This window comes from Coturnix japonica, chromosome 3 (assembly GCF_001577835.2).
Source record: "Coturnix japonica isolate 7356 chromosome 3, Coturnix japonica 2.1, whole genome shotgun sequence".
Classification (NCBI taxonomy): Eukaryota; Metazoa; Chordata; class Aves; order Galliformes; family Phasianidae; genus Coturnix; species Coturnix japonica.
In genome coordinates this window covers 38,767,841-38,794,991 of record NC_029518.1, presented here as the reverse complement: position 1 = coordinate 38,794,991, position 27,151 = coordinate 38,767,841, and the positions used below count along the sequence as shown (strand labels likewise).

Genomic DNA, 27,151 nt, shown 5'->3' with positions numbered 1-27,151 from the left:
CTAACAGGATGCAAGTAGGGACAGAAATCATTTCCAGAGAGTGAAGTTGCCAGTGATAAAATAAAAACATATCATGGAAAGCACTACACACCACGTAGAAACAGAAGTGAGAAAAAATAAAATAAAAAATACATACAACAGATGCAGATAAATCATATGGTTACTTTTTTCCCAGTTAGAAAAACCTAAAATACTCTTTGGCTCTATCTTAATCAAGTGCTTCTCAAAAAACATGCCGCAAAATCTTCAATTTAATGTTAAATAAGTTTTGTAGAGCTTGGGTTGGAGGTGTAATGCAGCAAAGCTAAGGTTCAGCAACAGTTAATACAGTTTCACTGAGCTACTTTATAAAGTTCAGGTGTAATATATGAAAAAAATAATGAATTTAAAGTATAAATTTAAAATGAGTGAAAAGCAAAAATAAAATGAAAATGTATTTTTAATTTACGTGTGTTTTCACATTCATTCCATTTTGAAAAATGAAGCTATTACTTTTAAGTTTCTCCTCCAACGAACGTATTTGTGTTAAGAAGAGGGAAATAAAAATATCTACACGTGCTTTTTTGTTGGTTGATCCTAGCCTAACAACTTTGCCCCTAATGAAAATGTGGCCTAGTATTTGCTACAGAACCACAAGCAGAGAAGGATTTTCTCTTCAAAACGTGATTAGGTATTTCTGGAAGCAGGTGTCAGTAACAAGAAACCATTTTGCAGCACTGTCTTCAGCTTTCCACAAAACTTCAACAGTAAGAACATAAAAAGATTTAAACAAGTTCTATTTAAAATGCAATGCGAGAATAGGCAATAATAGTTTTTACAGTTGAGATCTGTTATAAGATCCTAGATTGGCTCTGTATGATAAACACTGCAAGACAGGCAAGAGACTGAGGCACTCACTACTAAATTTAAAAGGCAAAACAAAAGAACTAAGTGATTTATAATTAAAAAATGAAATCCTCACAAGGCCTAAATCAAAAGTCACAGTTACTCAGAATCTGCAGATAAAATCCTCAAAGAAGTAAAACACTCCACCATAGCAGGGAAAAAAAAAGTAAAGGTTAAAAATTTAGACCACTAGTGATGAGTTCAACCTACATTTATCTTCCACTGACAGAGAACAGCTAAGCTTAGAAAACCCCACACATTTACAGACAGACTATAGAAATTAATTATTTGAAGTTCAGTCTGATAACAAAGACAATCTGAACTTATAAGGACTATACGTTAACACCCTGGTCTTAAAGAGAGGATGTCTATTCTCTTCCCCCATATTCACTTCTCCTTCCCCTCTTGAAACTTCAGTACTTTCATTTCAACAGCCAAAGGTAATTTGTTAACCTTTTATGGTGTTGTTTTTGTTTTGTTTTTTTGTTTGTTTGTTTTTTGTTTGTTTTTTTTTTTTTGACACAGCCTATAATGTAACAATAAAATATTTTAGGGGATTTCACCTCTTTAGGAAGCCTTCTACCTTCAAGTATCTGTCAGATCTCAACAACCTGCTTTTCAGTATTTTATTTCTGCATAACTTGCTCAGCTGGAATTTTCAGTGATGCCTAAAGCAATCAGCTGCTTGTTCCTGTCACCCTTATATACATATATAACTTACCTACCTTCATTCTACTTTTCTGACCGAACACAATACACAGCAGATAAAACAAAGCTGCTTTAATCTGTCAAAAATGTCATAATCTTTAGGATTGTCTACACAACTCAATAGTTTTATGGGGTTAGGGTGGATTTTTCCTATTTGTTATACTGCATGATCTCCCTCAATGTCCATACCAGAATGCTAGTGGGTTTGGTAAAGCAATCACAGGGACACTCACTAGACAGTCCCTTATTGAAAATCTAGGACTCTGTCTCGGGTCCCTTATCAGAAATCATAGGTCTCTTTCTATTACACTTCAAACAGAGATATTCAGCATGGAATACTATAACCAGCTGAAGCTATATTAGTAGATACAACATAACTCTACAAACATGAGTCTGACGTATTCCTTCCCCCACCCCATTTCCTGTACTAAAATCTGTCATCTGATGAAAAAAAAAGATAACTGCATTCCAACACTAAAAGAAACTTGTTCTGTGGTGTTTGAGGATCCATCTGAAACAAAACTATTTCACTCCTTCCACACACACCTACTTGGTATTTCGTACTCCCTTTGAATAACAAAACAAAAAGAAAAAAAAAAAACAAAAAAAAAACATGAAAGCCCAACAAGCTTTTTGAATGAGTGGAAAATAGCACCACAGTTCTACAGTCAAATCAGAATCTGTCCAAATGTTCTTGGATCTCTCATGTGATAACACCCAGCTCGACCCTCCTGGTCATCAAGGAATACTATTAAAGGTTTTCATACAATGATAAAAAAAGTGTACTACTGAGCCACAGATGGTCAAAGACTGAAATAATCTTGCCTGTATTTAACTTTACCTTAAACATTTTCCTGATCTTCAATCCAAAATTAAATTAAAGGCAGTGAAAGGCTTTGGATCTAGTCTAGCACCAGCAGTGGTCACTCTCAATGCAAGGGCTGACAAATAACTAACATAAGAATAAACATACCAAATATACTTAACATCTATAGTTGCAGCTCTTCTCCAACACGCTTTCAGGATACAAACCTGAACCTGAGCCATTCTGAAATGTGCTGAAGCAAACAACCGTCCATTCTGTCAAGCTACACCTCTGCTTATAAAACCTTCATTTCCCAAAAGCCTGTAACATTCTATTCTTTCCTGAGACATGACTGTTTTTACTCAGCTCAGCAAAAGATTTGTCCATATATGGACAACACCAAAGACAACAAATGGCTCTTTTCCCAGTGTATTATCAAACCAGGAAATTAGGCTGCCCGAGGTACTCTTCCCTACTTACTCTGGTCAGAGCAGAGAGAAAACATTCATGAGTTTGTCAATCATCCCATTTCACATGGAGGTGAATGGATGCTTTTCCTTTACAGCTTAAGCAGCAATCCCCAAACCAGCTTCCTAGAAGATTAAAGCTCTCACACAGTCATGTGAGATAACAGTGCTAACGATGCTAGTTGAAGGTACATGGCAGACATATGCATCCCCAAGGGCTTGGCAGAGGAGAGAAAAAATTAAAATCACACATCAGTAAATTCAGTAGCACAAAGAATGGGAAGAAATCAGATCCTTTATCCGTTATTCAGTAAAGCCTTAGACATTTCTACACCACTGCTAATATTTAAGTCCAGTGTTATATAAACCTGAAGTCTGAAAAATGCTATCAGTATGACGTATTTTGTCCTTTGACACTCAGATCTGCGCAAAGCTGTTCTGCCCCTTCCACACTCAACCAGCAGTTGAACTCACTTTCTTTAGTAAAAAGACATCTACACAAGGAATCCATATCTGAACAGCTCTGAAAAAAAACCAACAGATTTAAGGTCCAGACAGGTTAAAACTTCCTAAGCAGATCAAGAACTACAGTCTTTCCTTCACACTGGAAACCCTGCAAAGAAACTCCTTCCAGAAAGTCAGCTCAGCTGCCTAGAAACTCAGTGGCGAGCCAGACTATGCCTTTTTAAGCCGCAAAAAAGGAAATGATTAAGGAAGCAGTAAAATGTAAGTGCACCATAAAAGGCATCTACCAGAAAACTACCTGCTATCTGCAATAAAGAATGTGCCTTATTTACACACACGGGAAAATTAAAGAAAACAGCCACACCATATTCCCAATAACATATTTTAAAAAAAAAAAAAAAAAAGGTATCACAACAAATATGAATAGCTACTGGCAGAATTTCTCTCAGACACTCAGGTAGATGAGACTGAATCTCTTCAATGAAAAAATATGAACTGATATGTTACACTACGTTTGTTTTGTTGCTTTTCTTTCTTTCATCTCCCCCACTTGTCAGAAAATTCCTTATTACCCCTTCCATTTCTTGATAGCCCAATTGCCTTTTCAGCTGTTTATTTTCTGATTGATAAGGAAACTATGGAATTATATCTCGTTTCTTTTAAATACTAACTTGTTCTTTTCTGTTTTCCTCTTATTAATGTACCTAGCACATATCAGTCTTTCAAAGTACACTTCACAGTGAAGTCAAGCATCCCCTGATGCTGCCAGCATTAGTTAAGACAATAAATAGCCATAAGATGGCTACTTAAAGCAGTCATGGAATGGTAACTTAGATAAAAAATTGTTGTGTTTCTCACAATGAATGAAAATTTAAATTAAAAAAAAAAAAAAACAAAAACAAAAAAAACCCCACAAAAACTCTTGTTAAAGATTCTACAATTATTAACAGCCTGTGGGAGGAATCAACAGTACATGCAAGAGGTCTTGGAAGGAGAAGAAGCCGTCACAAGATCTCTCACCCTTACAACAGATAGTCCCAACAGGACAGACATGATCCCACCTCTGTATTTTAGGATGGTATCAATAGGCCAAGTTTATACTATTAGAATACTGTTACCAGCACTCAGTAGTACTCTACCTACTTCCCTACTTTCCACCAGTTGCCCGGTTTCTACACGAAAGATACACAGGAATTCAATACAATAAACCAGTAACGAATCTAAACTGTGCGTAACTTAAAGTCAGCAAGTAAGTATGCAGAAGGGAACAAGTAATTAAGCAAAACTACAGCTCCTACAAGAAGTTTTCCCCTCCCTCCTTTTGATTATTAAATCAGTCAGACAATGGACTTCTTCATCTGCCCAGCACTCCACTTGGAGATGCCACAGCTCTGAAAAACGATAATATGAATAAGAAATGAAAAACTGAAGAATGGTAAACTAGTCTACAATGATACTATACTATATATGATACTATAATGTTTTGTTTTCTTAAAAACTCCTGTAAAGACACTGCATCTTTGTCATAAGCAGGAACTGCAGACTTGGTGAAGGAGAGGTGTTTTCCACCATCTGTCAGACGTGCACATAAGGGAAGATGAGCAGCAGAGCTGTGTAAATTACATTAGAAAAACACATCGCTGCTTTTAACACCCTCCTTTTCTCCTCATTTCCATTTTCTTTATGAACACAAAAGGCAGCTTGTTCCCTTATGCTGGTGCCAATTTATGATTCTTCCGAATGGCTATGTAAAAACCATAATTGTTTAATATGATTTAAATGACTAAGTAAATAAATAAATAAAGCAACTAACAGGATGTCAGTAGTTTCAGATGAGATTGCTATGAAGTAGAAACTGTGTGCACCAACCTCCAAAAACAAACTGTGATAAAGAACAAAGCTTTCAGTGGTTTAACAAGATTAGTTCAGACCACCCACTATTGTCCTTTCAAGTTTATTTTCCTCAAATCCAAAACTAAATCAGTCTTCACTTAATTTACAAACGCAGCTAGAGATATACCACCTTCATTTAATATATATATATATATATATATATTTGAAATGTTTACATGAAGATACATTTGCATGCAAGCATTCCATTCTTCTCAGTGAATCCCACACATTTAAAGAGTTTTAATGGGATTTGAGTTGCAAAAACATCTTTGGCCTAGAAAAATGAATAGCCATGAAATGACCATAAACAGAACAAATATCCCCAAGCTGTTAAACAAAACGAAGTATGTTTTTATAACAAAATCATTTAATCATTTTATCCTACTGCTTTCAAGCTACTTCTAGAAGTTTTCTCCAGCAAGATTTATGCTGACCACTGGGTGACTTGCCCTACGGCATACAGTATGAGAGCTTCTCTGAAAGTAACACCTCCTATTAGTATTGTGTTGGCCCACAACATCAATGTGGATGTTGCTGGTAGGGAAGCAGAGGTTAACACACAATATAGTAAAGCAATTTGTATTAAACAATGCTGCAGCAGACAGGATCAAGGTGATACTGTTTCAACTTCACAAGTTTTAGTTTTACCAAGGAGAGGAAACAACACATTTCCATCTGAAAAGATATTACTAACAGCATATACATACAGTATATTACTAACACATAGATATTTAACCCATTGGAAGAACTTATCTATCAAATTCATGCAGTGTTACACATTTAGACTCTCCTGCTATATCAGTTAGTTGACTCACTGTCTTAGCATAATCTACAGAGGAAGAAATAAATTCCCTCTTGTTTTGTTAAATACTACTCATGAATTAAAACTGCCAACGCCACTTTGAGGGACCGATGTCAGGAAATCAGATCACAAAGCATGGACAACCAGCTACAACAAAAAGATCAAATGACAGAAGAAAATACCACAGCAACTGAAATCAATGACAAATCTTGCATTAAACTAAGAGGAGCTGCAATTTTGTTCTGTTTCCAGGAAACACAAATGCATTACATCAGTTGAGATGCACTTCCCATTAGGATGACTCAATTGCAGAGTCCCTTGGTAAATTACACTGGAGAGGGAAGAAGCTACCGAGAACAGCACTGACCACTCCCCATGTAATGATGCATCTTTGTTTTGTGTGTATAAAACATAGTTTTGGGAATGCAAAGAAATTATAGCCATCATTAATGCAACCTCAGTACTACTGAGAGAACTAATGAACATGCAACGCACACACGCACCCTTTTAGAAGGTCAAAAGAAACAAGACATGCGATTCTCTTAATGGCTTTTCAGCTCCAAAAATCCAGCCCTTCAGATACATTTTGACCTCATGATCACTTCCAATCAAATCTGACTCAATTATACATGTAACTGATGAGTTAGTAGCTATGGAGAGATACATGAATGAAAGGCTGCTGAAAGACAACAGAAGCTTTGCCCGCCGTATAAGGGGGCAGATGTCCCTTTAAAGTAAAAAGGCCAGGTAGAAAGAAGTGGTTGGAGGAAGTTAAGAGAGAAGAAAAAACTCCAGGAACATCCAGACATCAGAATAGCCAGTATCCACTGAACTGCTTGGTTTTCAGAAGTTAATGGCCTTTGTCTTTCAATTACTCCAATTTCAACTGCTCCATCACAGGTGCAGAGATAAGCAGATATGCTGAGTTCCAACAGATAAGCCATGCAAAGTAACTGAAAACATCAAGGCATAAAATAGGAGAGCAGTACTGATTGGGTGGTACCCAACATGTGCACTGCTCCAAATAAATAAATAAATAAATAAATAAATATGTCAGTATCTGTATTATTAGGGTATTTTCCCAAAGTATCTCATTACTGCATAGCTAATTGTTTTTAGTACAGCATTATTATCAAACAAGTATCAAATAAAAATCAACTGCTAAAAAATAAAGTCCCAAAACTGAATTCAAAAGGCTCACTGAGCTGTGCATCAGCTGATACTACTGTGATCAGACTGAAGGACTAAAACTTTGCATGCAGAGATTAACAGCCAAAAGACAAACACTAGTAAAGGAACGTGTGTAATGTCTAGCAATAAAAGACAGGAAGCCACTGTTACCCACGCATTCACATGCAAGTGACAGTGCATATTCCAAATAGCAACACAGGAAGGGATCAGCAACCAACACACATTTCTTCACCATTACTGTATGACTTTAAACATGCTCATCAATTTCTCCTTATTTTTACTGACCCTCTTCCTAAAGAGATAACAATCACTTTGAAGTTCAATAGCTCTGAAGTAACTTCACAAAGATTTCTCAACTGAAGCAAAGATGCAGGTTTGAGTTACGAAACATCTACAAAACATATCTTCTTACAGAACAGAAGCTCTCCCTCAGTACAGTGTAATACTTCACTTCTTAACCTACTGCACTGGCTGCAGCACAATCACCTGTGGCTGCACCATAGGAGTAAATACAGAAAAGAAAGAAGTTATGTTGTTTCTGTAGATGAATTCATAACAAAGGGTGAAGTAAGACAGCTGCAAACTTTAGTGCTTCTAATACAGACTCTGTGTGACAGAAAATAGTAAAAGACTAGAAAACAATGAATTACAGTCCAGAAACTGTTGAAAGATACCTTCTCTGTCTTCTAGCTTTTTTTCCTCCCGAATCTTATTGCCACTGGAGAGGTAAATCTGTTGTCTTAATTGCTCTTGTTCTTTCTCAGCAAATACAATGTTATTTGTTAAAAGAGTGATTCTTGTTTTAATGAAAATTTACCTAAGAGACATGGAAGCAACAGCAGGTCTAAGCAAAACTGATCAATACCTCACTTTGTGGTTTTAATACAAGCATATTTAAACTCCTTTTGTTGACAGCCATGAATTGAATGATGCATTATTCTGTTTTTCATTCAAAAGTCCTGGATTCCCAGTGTCTGGATCCCATTTATGGAAAACGATAAACACAACAGTAAATGAAGTCACTGGAAGCTACGGCAACTTTCTCCTTGGATCAGTAATGTGATGCTGTCATTATTTCAGATTATGTCCAACCACTGACATACCTCCAATTAGTGAACAGTCTTGTATTTGACTAATCCTATTTGCATTCTTCAGTAATATGCAGTTCAGCACAGGACATCTCTGTACAAGGAGGTTATGGCAAGCTGAGGGTCAGCCTCTTCTACATAACTAGCAATAGGACTAGAGGGAACGGCCTCTAGTTGAACCAGGAGAGGTGCAGGATGGATATTAGGAAAAATTTCAGAAAGAGTGCCCAGGCTTTGGAATGTGCTGCTCAGGAAGGTGTCAGAGTCACTGTCCCTGGAAGTGTTCAAGAAACGTGTAGATGTCTTACTAAGGAATATAGTTTATACTGATGTTAGATGGACAGTTAAACTAGATGGTCCTGGAGGTCCTTTCCAACCTTAGTGATTCTATGATTATATAATTTAAACAAAGCTTAAGCCACTTCGCACTTACCACTTCATGTTTTAACAGAACAGTTTTTATGTATTTCCAAATAGAATTGGGCAGCTGTTCTTATTCTCTCTTTTCCATTATGATACATATATAGAAAGAGCATATTTCAGCTTCATAGAATCATAGAATCACCAAGGTTGGAAAACACCTAAAAGATCATCCAGTCCAACCATTAACTTACTTTCAACTTCCTTATCTATCCTCCTTCCAGATCCATAAGCACCAGAAGAACTATTGTCAAACAAGAAATTCAAAAACCTCATTTCACAAGTGCTAGGGGAGAAGCATGTCTTGGCACTGCAGAATGGCTAGGAGCTTTGATTCAAACGCAAGGCTGCCAAAACAAGAACCTGCAAAGTGTTACAAAAGTGGTTCAACTTAAGAAATAAGTACACATAGCTCAAGGAACAAAAACAAACAAAACATTAGTCTTGCATCCAAACCAAAGTAACAACTGCAACATCATCTTGTCAACAAGAATTGAGGTTTGTCCCAGACAAGGTTACCATCGGCAATCGTATCCAGTCACAGTGATGATACCTATGCCCACAACATAGTCATGGCTAAAGCCACCCAAAACTATTCATGTTAAGAGAGACAGAGAAAGGACAGACACTCCTGCATGTAGCCAGATTTATGTTTTAATAAATCGTTTAGGAGTGGGGATGGAACTCACGCAGGAATAAGGTAGATAAGCTATTAAATTACAAGTCAAGCTTACAGTAAAACACCAGACAGAACAGTAAAACTTTCAGAGACCTAAGAAAATAATGGTAAGAGACGTATCTTGACATTGTCAAATAGCACTTAGCCAGCCAGTGAAATAACAGTAGGGCACAGAAAGTGAAGAAATAAATTAAAAGTTTGTGTGTAAGTACATTCACTAAATACATCAGATTCACCAGACACCCCTTATATTGTTAATGAAAAGAAGGCAAAAAACAGTTAAGCAGACAGAAAACATTTGTGACATTAAAAGAAAAAAGAAAAACAAAAACTTTATTAGCCCTAAATCTTACATTTCCATGAAATCTTAAACATCCTTGAATATACTTCTTCAAAATCCAAAAACTTGCTGAGAGATATTTACAGAGCTAGTTTTTCATCTACTCAAAAAGAAACCTCTCGTAGCTTTCCCTAAAAGGATGAACATTTTCTTCTGTTGTAATCATATTCCTTTCAGCAATAAAAATCTTAAATTTCTATTACCATTCCAATCTTCTTTCTGTTTCTACCCCTTTGATGCTACTGCCATAGATGGATATGCCCCCATTATTTTTCTTCAATGTAAGATAGACACTATTAACACACTCTCTTCAGTCATCCCCGGTAAATGACAAATTTAATCTTCTCCTTACCCTATAAACACTCATTTACAAACTTCCATACAACTTCTAAGAAGCACTCCAAAGCAACAAGCTGAAAAAAGCACAGACATCTAAATATTTGCAGTTAGGCAGCAAGTCACATCCTACAGCAATGGTCCCCAAATGGGCTGGGCACACCTTTAATTCAAGACTACAAAGATGCTGTCACTGAGTCCTAAAAGCAAGGTCCATACGAACAAGGTCTGCCATAGTGCCACAAGCAGTACAAAGACTCCTCTGCCAGTTCATATGGCTGTGTCCTTGTACAAGTAATTAAAACATGCTATAGCTGTTCTCAACCCACAAAATAAAGGGGTAAAATGCAGCTTGTTTCCACACAGCCAATGCTTCTCCATGCAGGAGGTCAGGAGAGAAGAGTGCTATTCCCCCTGCCTTTTGGGAACAGTCATCCTATGCTTCCTCCCAGCTCTCAAGCAGACACAGATCAAGGCTGGACCAGGGAAAGCACCGAAAATCAAGCAGAATGAACAGGATTACAGCTGGAGCCCACAGTCTCTCCCTGCTTAAAAGTGTAAGTGCTGCATATAGAGCCAACAAAAGTCCAAAAAAGTTTTGAAAGAAACAGGCAATCTGCAAGCACATTCCTTTTCCCAAACAGCCAATGAATGTCCCTACAACACACAAGACTGTCCTATTCTTCACCATAACAAGAGCTGCGCCAGGTGCTGTAATGGGAGCATGCTGCTCTGAGGCTGCAGGTCACCCACGCTCCCCAGCCTCTTTAAAGAATTTCTTGAAAGGACACCTCTAGTCCCAAGACCCTCTTGCGTTCATGATCATGAACTGAAGGCCTGGGAGCTACGCTTCAGGTGAAAGTCATGAAAAGACAGCTCTCCCAGGAGTCTTCACCAATGAAAACTGACATCTGAAGGAACAAAACAGCCAGGAACTTGCAGAGAAAAGGGATTTGCTCACAAGTGGGAGACTGGCAGGATGAAACCTGAGCGCACTGGCCGAGGCAGTGCCTGTTTTGAGAACAGATTACTTCAGCTTCCTGTTACATCAAACAGCAACTTTCATCAGTTCTGTGTTCACTTAAAAAAAAAAAATAAATAAATAAAACTGAAAAAACCTCTATTGACATCACACTTAGGGCTGGGCAGAAAGTGGCAGATTAGGAAATACCATGAGTCACTGCAAATACAGAAGACATAGGAAGAGTTTTAAAACTGCTGTGTAAAATTTAGTGTTACGGGGAAGGGAAAAAAGACCACCAACAAAAGATAACTTTTAATACAAAGTGTACTACATCAGAACTAGAGTAACAGTGGTGGTCTGCCTTCTGACAAAAAAGCAGTCGTGGAAAGCAAGAACATTGTAAAAATGACACAGGCTGCAGGAAGGAACAAGAGCGACACAATTCAGCAATCAAGAAGGAAACATGGGCTAAAATAAGCTGATGGGTGGACAAGGAGCTGAAAATACAGATAGAACTGAAAGAAAAAGAAAACAATGCAAAACAGATGACAGAGCTGCACTCCCTAAAAGAAACCATTTCGGACAAGTTTCCAAACTACATATATAGGCATGAAAGTAAAAATGTAAAGAACAGCGTAAGAATGATTTCTCATAAACTTATCTGCAATGTGCTAGGGGGAAAAAAAAATTGCTGCTGGAATACAGAGGCACACAAGAACACATTTGAAGACAATTAGAACGGAGGCTCACAGCTTCAGCAGCCTTAAGTAAATAAGACATTATGAAAGAAATACAATTGGGAAATAAAAAAAATAGGCCGTGAAGCAAAGTACAAAAGGACAAACAGGATACACACTTGGCCACTACGGTCCCGCTAAGCATCCTATTTTCTCAACCAGCTGAACACCCCAGTGTTGCAGAAAGTCTACAAAGATACTTAGGGCAAAGGAAGGTGCGTCTCCCCAACCAATTATGAAATTTCAGCCGAGGGGGGAAGCAAAGTAAACTGTATTATTAAGGTAGACATAGCAATGCTTGTCAGCAGCCAAACAAGGCTGCTATTTTGGAGGTATAGTTCAAGATGAATCAGGATAATGAGAGACACAAGCTTTCTGTACAAAGTTATTAGAGCTTAGGATGAAAAAGTTTTTCTTTCCTTTAGGAACTATTTCTGGCATGACTTCAGGGGATTTTTTTTTTTTTTAATGCAAGTGGAAGGGTAAGAGGAAGGAAGAATGCTGGAATTATTAACAGCTGAATAAACTTTGTTAAGAGAAGTACAGCTCAACTGCACAGCAGTTTGCTGATAATACAGAAACAAGGAATCAGATCAATAAGTACTAATGAAGACATTAAATCTTCTTGGTTTCCAGATGGGAGGTAGATTAACTGGTCTTGTAGATCCTGACAGTCTCTTCTTTAGGTCCCAGCATACAAGGTGAGATTAAAACCACTGCCTCTATGGCGATATTTTTTATTACTATTTTAATTAGAAATCACTAAAACAAGTAAAAGTTCTTCTGAAGGCAGTGAGTATTACCCAAAAGCCTTCTATCTTGTCATTCTTGAGCCAGGACTACTTTAAAAAGGTAAACTACAAGTGACAAAAGACTCCAGTATTTTATTGGTAAAAGCCTCACTCACCTACATTAAAACTTGTTGTCAATGTGTTTTTTAAGTGAATATTTAGAAGCAAAGTAAAAGACTAAAATTATTTCTTTTTTCTCTCCTTACTGCCAGCTGTAAGATGCTCTAGACTGGGACTTCAGCAAGCTTTGCAAGGTGACAAATGCTAGGAAAACGACATAAAAAAAAGTAACTCCAAATCAATGAGTTCCTTGTAAGCACGCAGATGATACATTTTCCAAAAGTAGTTCATACTTCTGCCAAGATGCTTTTTCCCCTAAGAACATCATTAGCTCGCTTCTAGGTTGGAAGAAAACATTCTTAGTCTGTACTAACAGTAATGATCAATTCATCAGTTTACAATGACAGTTTAGAATTTGTTACTCAGAACGTTCCTTTTGCAAAAATAAACACAGCATGAGAACTTTGGAACGTAACTTCGTTAATAAAACCATGGCTGTGATTCTGATTCCTACCTTTTGAAGTACTTTGTGCGTTCAACACATTGAGACACTGTCTGGCATTGCAGAAGTCAAAGTCTTTTATTGACATCAGCCAAATTGGCTCCTCCCACACTGATCATATCTTTTAAATATCAGAACAAGGGGAAGAAAAATCCGGCTTGAATCAAAAAAGAGAAGGGAGGGGAGGAAAGGGGGGAGGGGAGGAAAGGGATGAGGGAGAGACAAGAAAAATGACCGTTTAAAGGAAGAGGTCAAAACTGAGGCTTGATTTAACTCAGTTGCCACATCTAACCACATCAACTTGCCACATCCCACAAGATAAGTAACGCTGAGCTGCAACAGCCTGCAGACCTGAGAACAAAGCGCTGGAAGGAGCTGTCAGTCAGTAGGTGGCACTCTCCGAGCTCTGCCAGCACGGAGACGGGTACCAGCGCAAGTTAGGACATTGCACAGTAAGTCTGAGCTTTCAAGAGAAGCATTAACAAGAAACAACGAACAGCTGTTACCATACCTGACACAACAGGAAATGCAATGGCTTAATTTCAATGTAAGACAGCAATCCTTGTACCTGGTCTCTTAAGTTCTCAGGAATTACAGTTGCTGAGCACAGAAAACATTTTCAATGGATACTGCTTGTACCACCAGTGTACTAAAACCAGCACCCCACAAAATTAACCATTACATCTGCACAGGACGCCCAGGGAGCAGGCTTATAGCTACTCATGCAGATGGACGTCAAACGGGTGAATGATAAAAAGGCACTTCTCAGCATTACAAAAACATCACGAAATAGTTTAAATTTTGCTCTAGCTGTCACAACAAATAAGATTCAACAGAAATGTTGCACCACGAGACAGGTGCCACGTTCTTAATTACTGCAAATAGCCTGTCTTCATTTAACAATTATATGTTGTTTTGCATTCTGAATACCGACCCAAATCAACGCGTTACTGCTCGTTTGGTAAAGCAGCCGAGGAAAAGCAGACGTAGCAGCAAAGTTTGACTACAGGTACTTGTAAGTGAAACAGCCAGCAGAGGGAGTATAGAAATGAAACAAAAAATACAAATGGTTCTTTTTATATTTTGTTTTTCTTACGATCTTTGCTTTCTTTCAGAGGAATAACGTAAGAAGTGCAAAACTAAACTTACGTGCTTTAATGTGTTCAAGTATTAAACAGAATGACTGGAAAGTACAATATGTTTCCAGGCTGCTCTAAAAGAAATCTATCTCACGTTAGCTCTGCCAAGCTGAAAGACAAGTTTTATCACAGGCAAGACTGAACATCAATCAACAAGCTGCATAAACCATTTCCAAGTTGTAAACCCACAGACAAAGAAACTCATGTTCTTACTTTACAAATCTAAATCGAAAGTCACGTTTCAAGAACTGAGAGACTGGTACACGTAATGTATTTGTATTGTAATGCAAAATCCATGTTTACACTTTTCAGGTTCTCACCGCGTGCAGCTGATGGCTGAGACACCAATAAAAGGAGGGAACTCATGAACGGGGTGGTTGGAGCCTGAGATTAGCAGTCACACCCCTCACAAAAGCCACAGATGATGTCCTAAAGCACATGCACGCACTGCCCCACTGGTACACCTGAAGCCAGGAGCAAGATTACTGAACTAACCGGGCAGGCTTTCTTCCTTTGTAGGCTATAAGCACTGCTTGCCCCCAGGCCGTCAGGCAAAAAATGACAGCGGAGCTGAGGAGACTACAAGACAAAGGATTAGTTATTCCAAAAGTAAACTGCATGCTTCACAGACAACCATTTGTATAAATACCGAACTCACCAACACTCCCTGTGCTGTGAAATGCATGAGTTTTCACAGGGTGGACTCACCTTCCACCACTCCTCATGGTCTGCTGTATGCATAAGCCCCTCCTCCCTTTAATTGGATCAGGAGTGCCCCTGACCAGGACTCGTGGTGTTCCTTAACCTTCCTAGCCAACCTTATGAAGCATCAACCTCGATGGCAGCTGCTGAACGACCTCACCATTACTACTTCACCCAGCTTTAGCCACATTTCTTTAATCAACACAGATCAAGGGGCCATTCTGTTCTCAGTGTCTAAATTTTAAGGATGGCTTAATTGCAAAACCAAACTCTTTCTACAAGAAATTCACTGCTGGAGATCACCACTCAGCTAAGACAACTCTGACTGCAAGTAATAAAGACATAGACCAAAAGAAAGCGGCAAGCCAACAATTTCTTTCCCACCACCTCAAGTAACAAGGATACTTTTAACCTTATTCAAAGCTCCATTGCTATTTTCTCCCACAATTACAGCATTACTGCCCCTACTCTTAGTTTCAGTTCATCTCAAAGCCTTGGCACCTGTCACTGGTAGCTGCAGGAAACTCTGCATTGCTAAAAGAGCAAATAACTCCATATACAATATCAGTACATTGATAATACTCCCAACAGGCAGGCAGCCCCCATAATGTAAAATACTCACTCGTGGTTATTGGATGAAGTAGGCTACGCATGTCTGGCTTGTGAGATCTTCTGCATTGAAGGAACACGGCACATTGCCATGGAAGCAAGACATGTCACAAAGCCCTGGTGCGCCTGACAACCTGCAGTGCTCCAGGTGTGGCACAGAACATCATTAAAGAACTGGCCCAGGATGGCAGACTACATGTTTCTCAAAACACCGTGTTATGTACAAAGTCATAGACCTGAGTAAATTAAGAACACCACACACAGCTCACAGAAGCCTCCACAGCTCCATGTTTTACTCAATCTTAAGGGAAAAAAAAACAAAAACAAAAAAAACCACATCAGACACGGCACAAAGCAAGTACTGCAGAATCTAAAATGTTAATAGAATCAGCAAGCTGCTGCTGAAATCCTGATTTGAGTGTGTGGAAGTTAAATGAGGTCAGACAGGAGGAACACACCTTGAGCAACTTCATTGTTTTCTGTCTTGAAGATTCTGCTAGGTACCTTTTAAGTCCCCCTCCCCAAGAGCCCATCTCAGTTCTCTTCCCTACAGAATTCTTCAGTTTGGCTCTGTAAAAAGTATTTTGATTTTTTTCTCTTTATAAATCTTCAGAGTGTAGCAGTGTATGTATATGTGTGTGATTCGGATCCTAAAACACTTCAAGAAACAGAAGCGATGAGTTGCAGCACAGTACCTTCATTAGTCTCCGTGATCTCACCCTCTTGCAAACAACAGTGGTCTCCCAGCTGCCCTGTAACAGGACTGGGCACAATGCTGCAAACAGCTGGACAAATGCTTACTGTAACTGAACAGGAGGCTATCTTGTCTGACTTTCCTCTGCTCCCCTTTTGACAGTCTGGTTTCCTAAAGGAAATCAGATTTATGCAATTGCTTGGTGTGGGCAGGAGCCTGACGGATATGTGTATGCACACACACGGACGTCTGTCTGTCTGACCACACTGACACCTTCTCAGCCCATCAGCCAATTCCAATCACATCTGAGAGAAGAGCAGAGATAGCAGGCATTTGGGTCGTTGAAAGTTTCATGAGTGCCAGCTGCAGCACACAAAGCAGTGCCTCCCTGGAGGAACGGGCTGTGTATCCTATTGGATGCCAATGAAATCCCAGAGAAAGAATCGTGCTGCTGCTCTCCTGCCCACAGGAAAACCTCCAGCCAGAGGTCATAGCCAGCCAAAGATGACCAGGTTTCCTTCATACAAGAGCTTAAACTGAATTCATCACTACTTTATAAATGGTGCTCTGAATAAAGCTGATGCTTTCCTTGCCTTCTTTGCCCTGGTCTAGTGTAAAAGAGAACTGTTTCACACAACACACACTACCTTGCGCACTGCCTTACTGCTAGGACTGCTTATTTTACATCACTGGAGCTGTGATGCAGGTGGGACTGGCACTCCACTCCTCTCAGAAATGGGGTATAAAAACTGGGGGTGTTTAAGGATCACTTTAGGCTTTGAAACTAACAAATATCATAAAACAGCCTGGGTTGGAAGGGACTTCAAAGATCATCAAGCTCCAGACCCTCTGCTGTGGGCAGAGTTGCCAGCAGTAGATCAAGTACTAGATCAGATTGCCCAGGGCCCCACGCAACCTGGTCTTAAACACCTCCAGGGACAAGACATCCACAGCCTCTCTGGACAACCTGTTCCAGCACCTCACTCACCACTCTCAGTGAAAAATCTCCCTCTGACATCTAATCTAAACCTCCCCTCCTTTAGTTTAAAGCCATTTCCCCTCATCCTATCTCTCTCCACCCGCGTAAAACGCTGATTATCGTCCTGTTGATTAATGTTGATTAAACTCCCTTTAAATTTTGGAAGGCCATAATGAGGTCAGCTGCAATCAGCTCTTGCAGACAGTTTCAGTGAGACAAAGCAGCATGTATGTGCCTATCTTTACACAACCACCTCCAACATACAACCTAACGAGTACTACTGTGCTTCTTTAAGGAAGCTGTTAGGCAATAAGGCAGTGAGGTCCAGCTGACACATCAAGAGTTCTCCCCACATCCACCAGACCCACGTACAAGTGGGAACTAAATGCAGTTTCACCAGTATAAAAAATAATAATAATAATAATAAAGCCATCTAATAAAACTGAGAACGTGCCAATGTATTAAGATGCAAGTTTAGGGACACTTCAAGGCAGAAATCTACGATTTAGGAAGTAGTCACCGAAATAACTGATCGTGGTTGCCCCAAGCACCCAGACACGGGGATAGCAGCTGTTCACTATCACATTTATTTCGGCCACGAGCCCGCACCAAACGCCGCAGATGTAGCAGCCCCAAGAGCTGCTCATCAGCAGCGCACCGCCCTGCGTAAGCCCCGGCCCCAGTAGCGGACTCGGGTCGAGCCCCCCGGGGGAACCTAGAGACAGGCGGCCGCGTCCCGGGCCGGCACTTTCCGAGGCGTTTCCCGAGGCCGAGCCGGCCTCACGGCCCGGGGCGCCCCACGCGGCTCTCTGCCACGGGCCGTAGTGCAGGCGGCAGCGCCGCGCTCAACGCTCCTTCCCCGCCCGTGGCGGCCCGGGCAGCGCGGAGCCCCGCACGGTTTCTCCCCGCTCGCCGTGCTGCGGGCGCGGCCGGGGGCAGGCGGCATCGCAGCCGGCTCGGGAGCGCTGAGCAGCTCGCGGTGGCAGCAGGCTGACAGAGGACGGTGCGGTACCGCACGTTTCGCCCCTCCCGGTCCTACGCCGCCGCCGCTCCTCAGCCAGGTGCCTTTAGCTTAACGCTTCCCTACGGCCACCTCCGGAGGTCGGGGCGGGTCCCCGCGCCCCGCTCCGCGGCGGATGAGAGGCGCGCCAGGTGCCGGGCTGCCACGAGCCCGCGGAGCTCCGGCCGAGGCCGAGGCGGCGCCAGCAGGCGGCTGCCGCACGGCGCATCCCTTTGTCCGCGCATCCTCCCCGCGCCCGGTCCTTTGTGTCCCCGCTCACAAAGGAACGCGCTGCCCCGAGCCCCCCCCCAACCATCCCAGCTACCTCCCCGCCCCAGTACCTACTTGTGTTCAGGAAACAGTCCGTAAACCTCCTGAAGCAGCCGGTAGAATTAGATCCATCTTCCATGTCTGGCCCCGGGAGCAGGGGAGACGAGAAGGAGAAGAAGGCGCCTCGCAGCCGCCGCGCAGTCCCGCTCCCGCCGGGGCCGTCGTCTCGGATCCCGTCGCCGCGGGCGGCCGCCGCTGCAGCGCCGAGGAAAGCGCAGGACCACGGGCGAGAGGCGGCCGCGGGGAGGAGGAGCCGCGGATGGTGCTGCCGGGGGCCGGCGGCCGCGGAACGGAACAGAGAACCCTGGATGGAAGGAGAAGAGAAGAGTCTCCTCCTGCCGCTGCCGCCGCCTGGATGGGCGATCAAGTGAGCCGCCGCCGCTCCGCCAGCATCTCTTCCTCCTCCTCCTCCTTCCCTCCCTTGGAGACTCGTGAGGTTAAAGGAAGACGAGGAGGGGAAACGAGGAGGCGGCGGCAAGAAGTAAAACGAAGATGGAGAAGCGGAGGAGAAGGAGGGGATTGGAGCGCGGAGAGGAGCCGCCGCCGCTGCGGGGCCGATGCGGGCGGAGGCGGCGGGGGCAGTCCCTGCGGCGCGGCTCCCGCTGCCGCTGCCGGCGGCGGCTGTCAGGAGCAGAACGAGGGAGCTACGGGCGACCGAGCTGCCTCCGGGCGCGGGGGGGGGAGGAGACCCGCCGCTGCCTCCACCTCCGCCGCCCCGGCCATGAGAGTGGGGCGGGCGGCGGCCGGAGCCGGGCTTTTCCCCGGGCGCCGCAGCCAGGGGGGCCGGGGGGCGGGATGAGAGCCGCTCCTCGGGGTTGGACATGCTTCCGCCCGGCCCTCCCTTGCGCGGCAGTTTAAGGCAGGACGCCGGAGAGGCGGCGCAGCGCCGGGAACGGGAGAAGCCGGGAGAGGACGGAACGCGGCGAGTGGCGGCCGCCTCCGCTCGGCCTTCGGCTCCCTCGCAGCGGCTCCGAGCACGGTCTCCTCCGCAGCGCGGCTCCCGGCCCCGAGCGCTCACATCCCGGTCCCCCTTTAGGCCGGAGGGGGACGCGGCGCCGCCGAGCGCGAAGCGGTTCCGATCCCCTTTTTTAAAGTCCTCCGGTCCTCATGCTCCAACCTCGCATTCAAAGCAAAAAAAAAAAAAAAAAGAACGAAAAAAGGGAAGCGATCCTCGCTTCCTTCCAGCGGTGCCACCGCTGCCCCGTACGTGCGTGCGCGGCTGCGGGCGGCAGCGAGAAGCGCCGCAGTGCCGCCGCCAGCCCCGGCCGCCGGAGAACGCCCACTGGCGGAGCGAGCACTCCCGGGCCGCCCCTCAGCTCCAAGCCCCGGCGCTTACCTACAGGCAGCGCAGGAGGGACGCCGAGCCGAGATCCTCCCTATGCGGCCTCGGTATTTCAAATGGCTTTTCTCAGGCTAGAGGCAGACACCCTGCGGTGGGGAGCAGATCCCGCTTTCCCCCATCCCGAGCAGAGCGGCACGGCCGCCTCCGACGTCGCGCACCGCACTCGCCTGTCACCCCTCCGAGCCCTCGTCGGGCGCTGCCCGCCGCCCCCCTTCACCCCGCCCGGCCCCACGGGTGGAGGTACCGCTCCAACCCCCGGCCCGGCCGCCAGCTTCGCATTCAGCATGTGAGGAGACCCTCCGGGCCGGCGGGTGGGTCAGCTGCACGGGAAGCCCCGTCCGCTCCGCCTCACGCTGCCGGGCGTGGCCCTTAGGCCGGCGGCACGGCGCCCCAGCGGGTCTCGTCCCGCAGCGCTCAGTGGGGACGGCCGTCGGGGGAACGCCGGCCCGGGGGGAAGCCGGGGGGATGCTCGAAACGGCGCAGGGCCGAGGGCCGCGCCTGGAGCCTCCATCGCACAGATTTCGTTGTCGCCCCAAAGCCGCCGAGTAGCGAGTTACCTGGGCAGGTGCTCGGCCTCGCCCCACGCAGTCCTATTTCCTGCCGTACCTACGGGCCGTTAGGAGCCGTTGCCCCGCGCCGGCCGCAGAGCAGCGAGCGGCCAAAGGCCGGCCCGAGGCAGCGCCCCACCTGCGGGACCCCCCGGCCACGCGGCGTGTGCGCAGCGCGGCTCAGTTCGGAACGGGGGAACAGTCCCGGAGAAGCGGAGGAGCCCGCGAGGGGCGTCCCGGCCAGCGAGTGCCGGCAGAGGGAGGAGGCTTCGGTCCCTTCGGGTGGCAGCGGGCACGGGCCGGCAGCTTCGCGAGTGGGACGGGAGGTGGGAGCGCGAACCGCTCACAGCGTCGCAAATGCTTGAGGCGGGGACGTTCCCCGTACAGCTGTGAGCGGAGCACCCGCCGCAGCCGGGACGAGTTTCTGTCCGCGCTGCTCTGTCTGGCGGAGGACGGGAGCTCCGCGCCGCTCCGGCGCTGCTGTCTGCGCTCAGCGGCGCCCCGTCCCGCTCCGCCGTCCCGCTGCTGCTGCTGCTGCTGCTGGACACGATGACACGCGGTGATCGCGGGCGGTCCCGCCTCAGGGATATCACCGAGCTGCGCTTAGGAGTTGTTTCGGGCACGGTACCGTTTCGGGAGCTCTATTCGCAGCGGCACGGGCACTGATATCAAAGTTTGGAGCACGCAGCGCTGTTAATGAGGAAGGCTGCAAAAGAAGATGCCGCTCTAAAAGTAGTTGCTGCTTCGAATTAAAACGCGTTTTCAGCTCGTTGCGAGTTACCTACCAGCGGGAAACAACCCGCGCTGTTTGAAACGGGTTCAGAACGCCGGGACTGATTATAGACTCATTACGAAACCCGAAAAGACCAAACAGAAAAGCTCAGGGAGGACAGGTTTTGCTGAACTTCTCGATACGATTCTTACGACAGCCTGTTGCCTACAAATCCCGACCTGAAACACAAAGAGCCGCATCTTCCTCTGAGGTGCGTTTTCTTTCTGTACGCGTAACTTCATCCAGGCAGCTCAATAGTCTCAGTTTCAGGGATCTCCTTATGGGAAATGCTTTTATTTCTTTAAATCCAGCCAGTATTCTCTCGTTTGACACAGTCAACTTCCCTAACTGCCGCGGGACGGCTGGAGACCCAACAAATCTTGGTGTTCTCAGGAAAGAAGTGCAGCTGATGGGAACAAAACTTCAGCGAGCTGTACCCGGTTGGCTCCACCTGTCCGCGGAGCGCTTAACAGCTCCTGCTTTGTTATAACCAGAAAAATCTCCAACGCTATAATTGAAAGAGATAGACTGAAGGTAAAAAAAACAATAACTATTCACCTGAAGGAGGGAAAGCTGCTCCTTCACACAGAGATTAGTCCCAAATTGCCTGACTGCCTACATCAAATTGCCGATACTTCACATTGTCGGTTTATAATTGTAGGAATCAGGTTTGGCTGTGCTAATTGATGCTAAACTCCCCTATTGTTGGTCACCCAAACTGCAGTTGCTCAAATATCACTGCCTGACACGGGATAGCTGCGTGTTTATATAGGTAATGTGGATTTTTCCATGTATAAATATGTACGCGTATATTCGGCAAACCGGGCAGAATACGCGGTGGTTTGTAAGGAACCCAATCTCCCGGACAAACAGCTTTCAGGCTAAGTGCTCTTTGCTACCTCCTCCTCATTCCACTGCCATTCATCAGCCACTGCCAATCTCACCTGATCGCTCACCTGCTTCTCGGCAAGGCAAGTGAAAGCAGTTGCGGAAGAAACATCAGATGACAAATGAAAACTATTTTTTTGAGCTATATACGTATACCTTTGTAAAATATGTCGCTTTTCAGACAGCCGACTGTTTGGGAGCAAAGTAGCAGCGAGCCACGTGTGCCCGTTCCCCAACGTGTCTGTAAGTCGGAGCTCCGTCGCTCCGGTGGTAACAACGCTCAGCGCCGCGGTGCGCCACCTCCCCCGGCGCAGCTGCGGTGCTGACCATGCGGGCGGGTCACGGGCAGGGCGAGTCGCAGCGACTCCAACAGGGAAGTTTGTTCTGGAGCGGTACGCTTTGCTACATCATCCCATAAAAGGGTATTTAAAACTCTGAAACACAAATAAATGCAAATTAGTGCACTTTTATGCGTCCGCTTGCGTGAGGGCTCTGTTATCAGTGCATCACGTGATGGAAAGAGTGGGAAGAAGTCTTTATATTTGAGCTCTTCAAGGAAACGCCACGGGGGTTCAGAAGTCAGAGCTCCCACTGAAGACATCAGGAGTTGCGGATCACATTGTACTTATAGGAAGAGGCCCGTCCCGAAAGCGGCAAATAAGCCCGTTTGGCAATAATTTGGCAATACTGATCAAAATAATATCAGGAAAACATTAAAAAGTGGAATTATAACAGTGTCTGCTTAAAAACAAATGCCTATCCCTTCCGGTTCTGTCAGCTACATTTCAGGAATGGCAGCGACTCATCTGTTATCCAGTCCCGCTCTTTTGCCTGGTAAATCCTCTTATCTCATTCTTCAACCTTACATCGTGAGAGTTCCCTCTATGATACATGATCAATTCCTTGGAAAATAAAAGAAAGAAAAAGGAACATTCTGGGGAAGGGGAGTTCAGGACAATCTGTGATGGCAGCATTGCAGATGACTGAGTCAACCACCTGAACACGGGAAAGGCAGGAGCAGCTCCAGTGAAATATGCAGAGGGGAACCTGTTGGAATAGGGGGGAGGCTGCTAAAACACAGACTTTACAGCTGAGTAAAGACCCACTTTAAGTCCCTCACTGAAAAGTCCTATGCATGTTAATAAAAATAACACCACTATTTCTTAAGCATTTTCAGCTAAATGATCTTATAGAATACAGCAATTACCCAGCTACTGAACTGCTATCACAACTAGAAAACCTGCAGAAAAGATACTGTTCCCTAGTCTTATTCTGTAAGTCTTTAGAGTAATTTCTATAAAACCCTATTTCAAAGGAGACTGTTTGTACAAATAATGACTCTCAAATATCATATACATGGAATAAGCAGCTTTAAAGGATAGGTGCTGGCTGTTTTCTTTGATTCCTGCAGGCGCTTCTACAAACCAACCATCAGTTTCCCTATAAACCAAGAGTGGAGTTGCAGTGCTGGGAGTGCCAGCAGCCATCTTGGAAGTGCTATGTGGCACTGGAAATTACCTTGCTCAGGAGCAGGAGTACTGTGAGATCCAACATGAATTGCTGTTAATTCAGCAAATCAAAGCTGAAGAAGTCCAGGTCTGTTCAGAGACAACTGACATGCAAAACAGTTTCTCCACAAGCAATATGATATGTGAAGGATGAGAGCTTAATACTTCACCTCAGTTAATAAAGCTGAGAAGACCATGTCTTATTCCTGGCTTCCCCAGTCCCCAACCCACATTTAGGAAGGGGCAAAACCATGTTTTCAGGGTTTGTTTGTTTTGTTTTTCAGGGGGAAAACAAACTGCAATTCTCTATAGAAAAAAAAAAAAAAAAGACCTCATGTGCAAGCATGGGACTTTTTAAACTGGAAACTTTCAGATAGATGTAATGCAATATATTTAATCGTAAGAAAATGCAGAATACGTTTTAATTTTAAAAGAAGTAAAGCTTGCATTAATGCACAGAGGGAGCTATTTATGCTTTACTTTCCTACCAGCGTCCATGGATTTGATTCCTATGAAAGGCTAAGTGAGTAGCTAAAGAGAACCTAATGATGCTATCAACCATTTTGTGCTGTTCAACACAGTACAAAGATCAGATATTTATTGGTTTTATTACAGGCTGTTCAGTAAAGCAAACAGCTGTTTGGGTTCAAGCTACTTTGTTAAAGCATAAAAGAAACAACCAACAAAATTATTCTCTAAATAAATTAAAGCTTTAAGAGTAGCTGTCGTTACAAATGATACATTTTAAACCAAAAGCACCATAAACACTGTAAACTCTTTGCTCTAAAGACAGTCATTTGAGCCCCGCCTAGCACAACAGGGTCCTGGCTTGGGACCAGGGCCTCTTAGTAATGAAACACAAGCAGCAAACGTAACAGTTGGCATGGTAGACAACAGCACTGTTGTTACCTAATAACATTAGAATAGCCATTTTTATTGCAATTAGAATAAATAAGGTTATCAGGATTTCAGTAATTTCGCTTATTTCTATATAGAAATCTCCTAGAGTTAATGTCTGACTGAAGAACGTGGTTACAATTTGCTATCTGCTAGAAAGATAATAAGTAATTCCAGTCCTGTGTTTAATCAGTCAATAACATTTTTAACCTTTACATGAATTAAAGCTGTTTTATATGAACAGACCTGAGAGGAGAAAGAAAATGTTACTTACCAACCTACCTTTTGTTCCTCCATTTTAAGATTAGCTAGCACAAAACACAGATTGTATGGTGATACTGTGACAACAGGGATGCCAGCCTTCTCACATAGCCATGTCTCACAACTCGCTTTCTCAAAACTTTCCAGGCTTTTCTCTGACACTATTTACAGGCAAACCCTTTGACAGAACATGCAGCATCAGCATTAGGTTTAACCTCAGCCTACAGCTGTTTCCTTTTTTGATATCAAGAACAAGTGGGGGGAAAGAAGGAAAAAAAAAAAAAAAAAGAAAAAGGAGGAGGCTGAGCTCAGCTTTTAGAATTACCTACAGAGAAATAAGATTTCTGTTGAATTCAAGCATCCTGTTGTGACTTTTGGATCAGAGGAAAACAAGTTTCTCTTTATAGAACAACACTCCCTCCTTTTCACTGTAATTTCTCCTTTGTTTTCTACTTTCAGACAAATCTGATTTCTCTCTGTTGCAGTAACTACCACATTCCCCTCTGGGAAGAACAGGACTTTTACTCTTTCCCATCTGTTAATAAGGTCAGTCCTGAAACTGTCTGTCAATAGTGAAATGAAGTCATTACCCTTCAGAGTTAATACTCTGATGAGACAGCGCAAAGAAACACACACCTCTAGAAACCATGAGCCAATTAATGTGTTTCAATCCATGCCTTGTTATCTTTGCAGTGCAGAAATCTAGAGCATTTGCCTTTGAAATGAATGAAATCTCCCCTGCATGGGCTCTCAGACCGGCACTGCAGTAACACACATTCATCCCATGTATGAGCAGATTGGTTACACTGAGAAAAGTTTAGTATATGAGTAAGTTTTCTCTATCCCATCCTCACTTTATGCATCAACAAATTCAGCCCAACTTACCTCCCCACTGCAGCACACATACACGTGCTATGAATATATCCCTGCTGTCTTTATAACTCACACTAGAACATACTTGCTGTCTTTTTCTTACCTGTTGTTTCACCTGCAGGTGCTCTCTCACTCCTCCTTTCCCTCTCACCCCCTACTCCAAAACATACATGGAAAAAAAGCAGCACAAATGATTTACCTATTAATTTTCTTTAAAACATAACTAAAACTGAATTCAGTAGGTACATTTAACAGGAGTCCAGTTCAGGCTATGGAGCTTGTTAGTCCTGCTAGCCTGGCAGAAGATACAGAAGATTAGAAGATACTGTTTGTAGAAATTAAACACAAAGTAGTATCCTGCAAAATATTGCAACCACATTTAGATAGAACAAACCTGAGAATCTAGCAGATTTTTTGCAAATAGTTTGTTTGAACTAATCATTTAAATTTCTTTTCATTTCCCCCTTTTTACTGCACCTTAAAGATAAAAGCAGAAGAGAAACCACAGTGTATCACGCTCTACATTGCCTTATCCCTAGCTCAGCTTCCTCTTGCTGGATCCAGGCTGCAGGGATGGAATCAGGGCACCTGCCTGGCTGTTTTCAAGACAAAGCAGTGATGTGGTTCCCACCTAATCACAGAACTCAGAATCCCTAAATGGAGGCAACTTTTGGAAAGCCCTCAGGTTTGCAGTCTCTAAGAGCAGAAGAAAATAAATCATAGTGTAGTCCCAGCACCCGAGTTACATCAGAACACTTCTGCATCTGATCTGGCTCACGCACACACAGATATATTTATCTATCATTACGTATTTTAAGTACAGATTGACATCCAGACTAAACAAGACATTACTGTAGGAGCAACTCCGTGTTTATTTCTGGAGAAAGGGTTCTTTTGTGAGACCACAAACCTCTCATTTAACCTAAAGCTCAATTTGGGGTTTTTCATCCATGGTTACTCCAACTTTAGTTGTGGTTTAACTGGATGTGGCTTCACTAAATACAATCTAAAGGATTTTGTCAGAAAAGCAAAATTTTTGCTGCCAGTGGCTTTTGTTGCCTGTCCGTGGCTTCGCACAGCACAGACTCAACCTTGGAGGCATTTGTCTCACCTACAAAACCATTGGAGCTTAATTCCTAGCTGTTTCAGCCCCGTAGAGCTCCAAAAGAGTGGGTTACCATGAACACAACTGTAACAGATCCGTGAGACAAAGATTTAACTGAAGGCAAAGGGAGAAACAGGAGCCTTTGAGGTGGAAAGGAAACAAGTAGGAGACAACCAGGCAGGACTTCTGTGGGAGAGGCTCGGAAGCAGCTCATGGGAGGCAAACTCAGTATCTCCCTGCCTTGAGAGCAGGCCATAACTGCAGACACCAAAGCCTGGAGCCCCCCTCTCTGCTCCAGGCCTGCAGTGTCCTGAGCCAGTGGCCTGTCATCCATCCCCACATCATCAGCCAATCTACTTCCAATACGTTAG

At 43.8% G+C, this 27,151-nt stretch overlaps 1 protein-coding gene across 2 annotated transcripts in view; it reads right to left on the bottom strand.

Annotated features, from left to right (window-relative positions):
• The window catches only part of PDE10A (phosphodiesterase 10A), a 333,680-nt gene that overhangs the window by 134,955 nt on the left and 171,574 nt on the right, over window positions 1–27,151 (bottom strand). The window contains exon 1 of one of the 2 annotated variants that reach the window (XM_015857955.2): window positions 18,602–19,684. The exons of the other annotated variant lie outside the window; for it this stretch is intronic. Within the exon in view, the coding sequence (XP_015713441.1) occupies window positions 18,602–19,409 (808 nt within the window). The 5' untranslated portion in view covers window positions 19,410–19,684. Of the gene's footprint in view, window positions 1–18,601; window positions 19,685–27,151 lie in introns of those variants that run through there. 2 annotated transcript variants of the gene reach the window in all.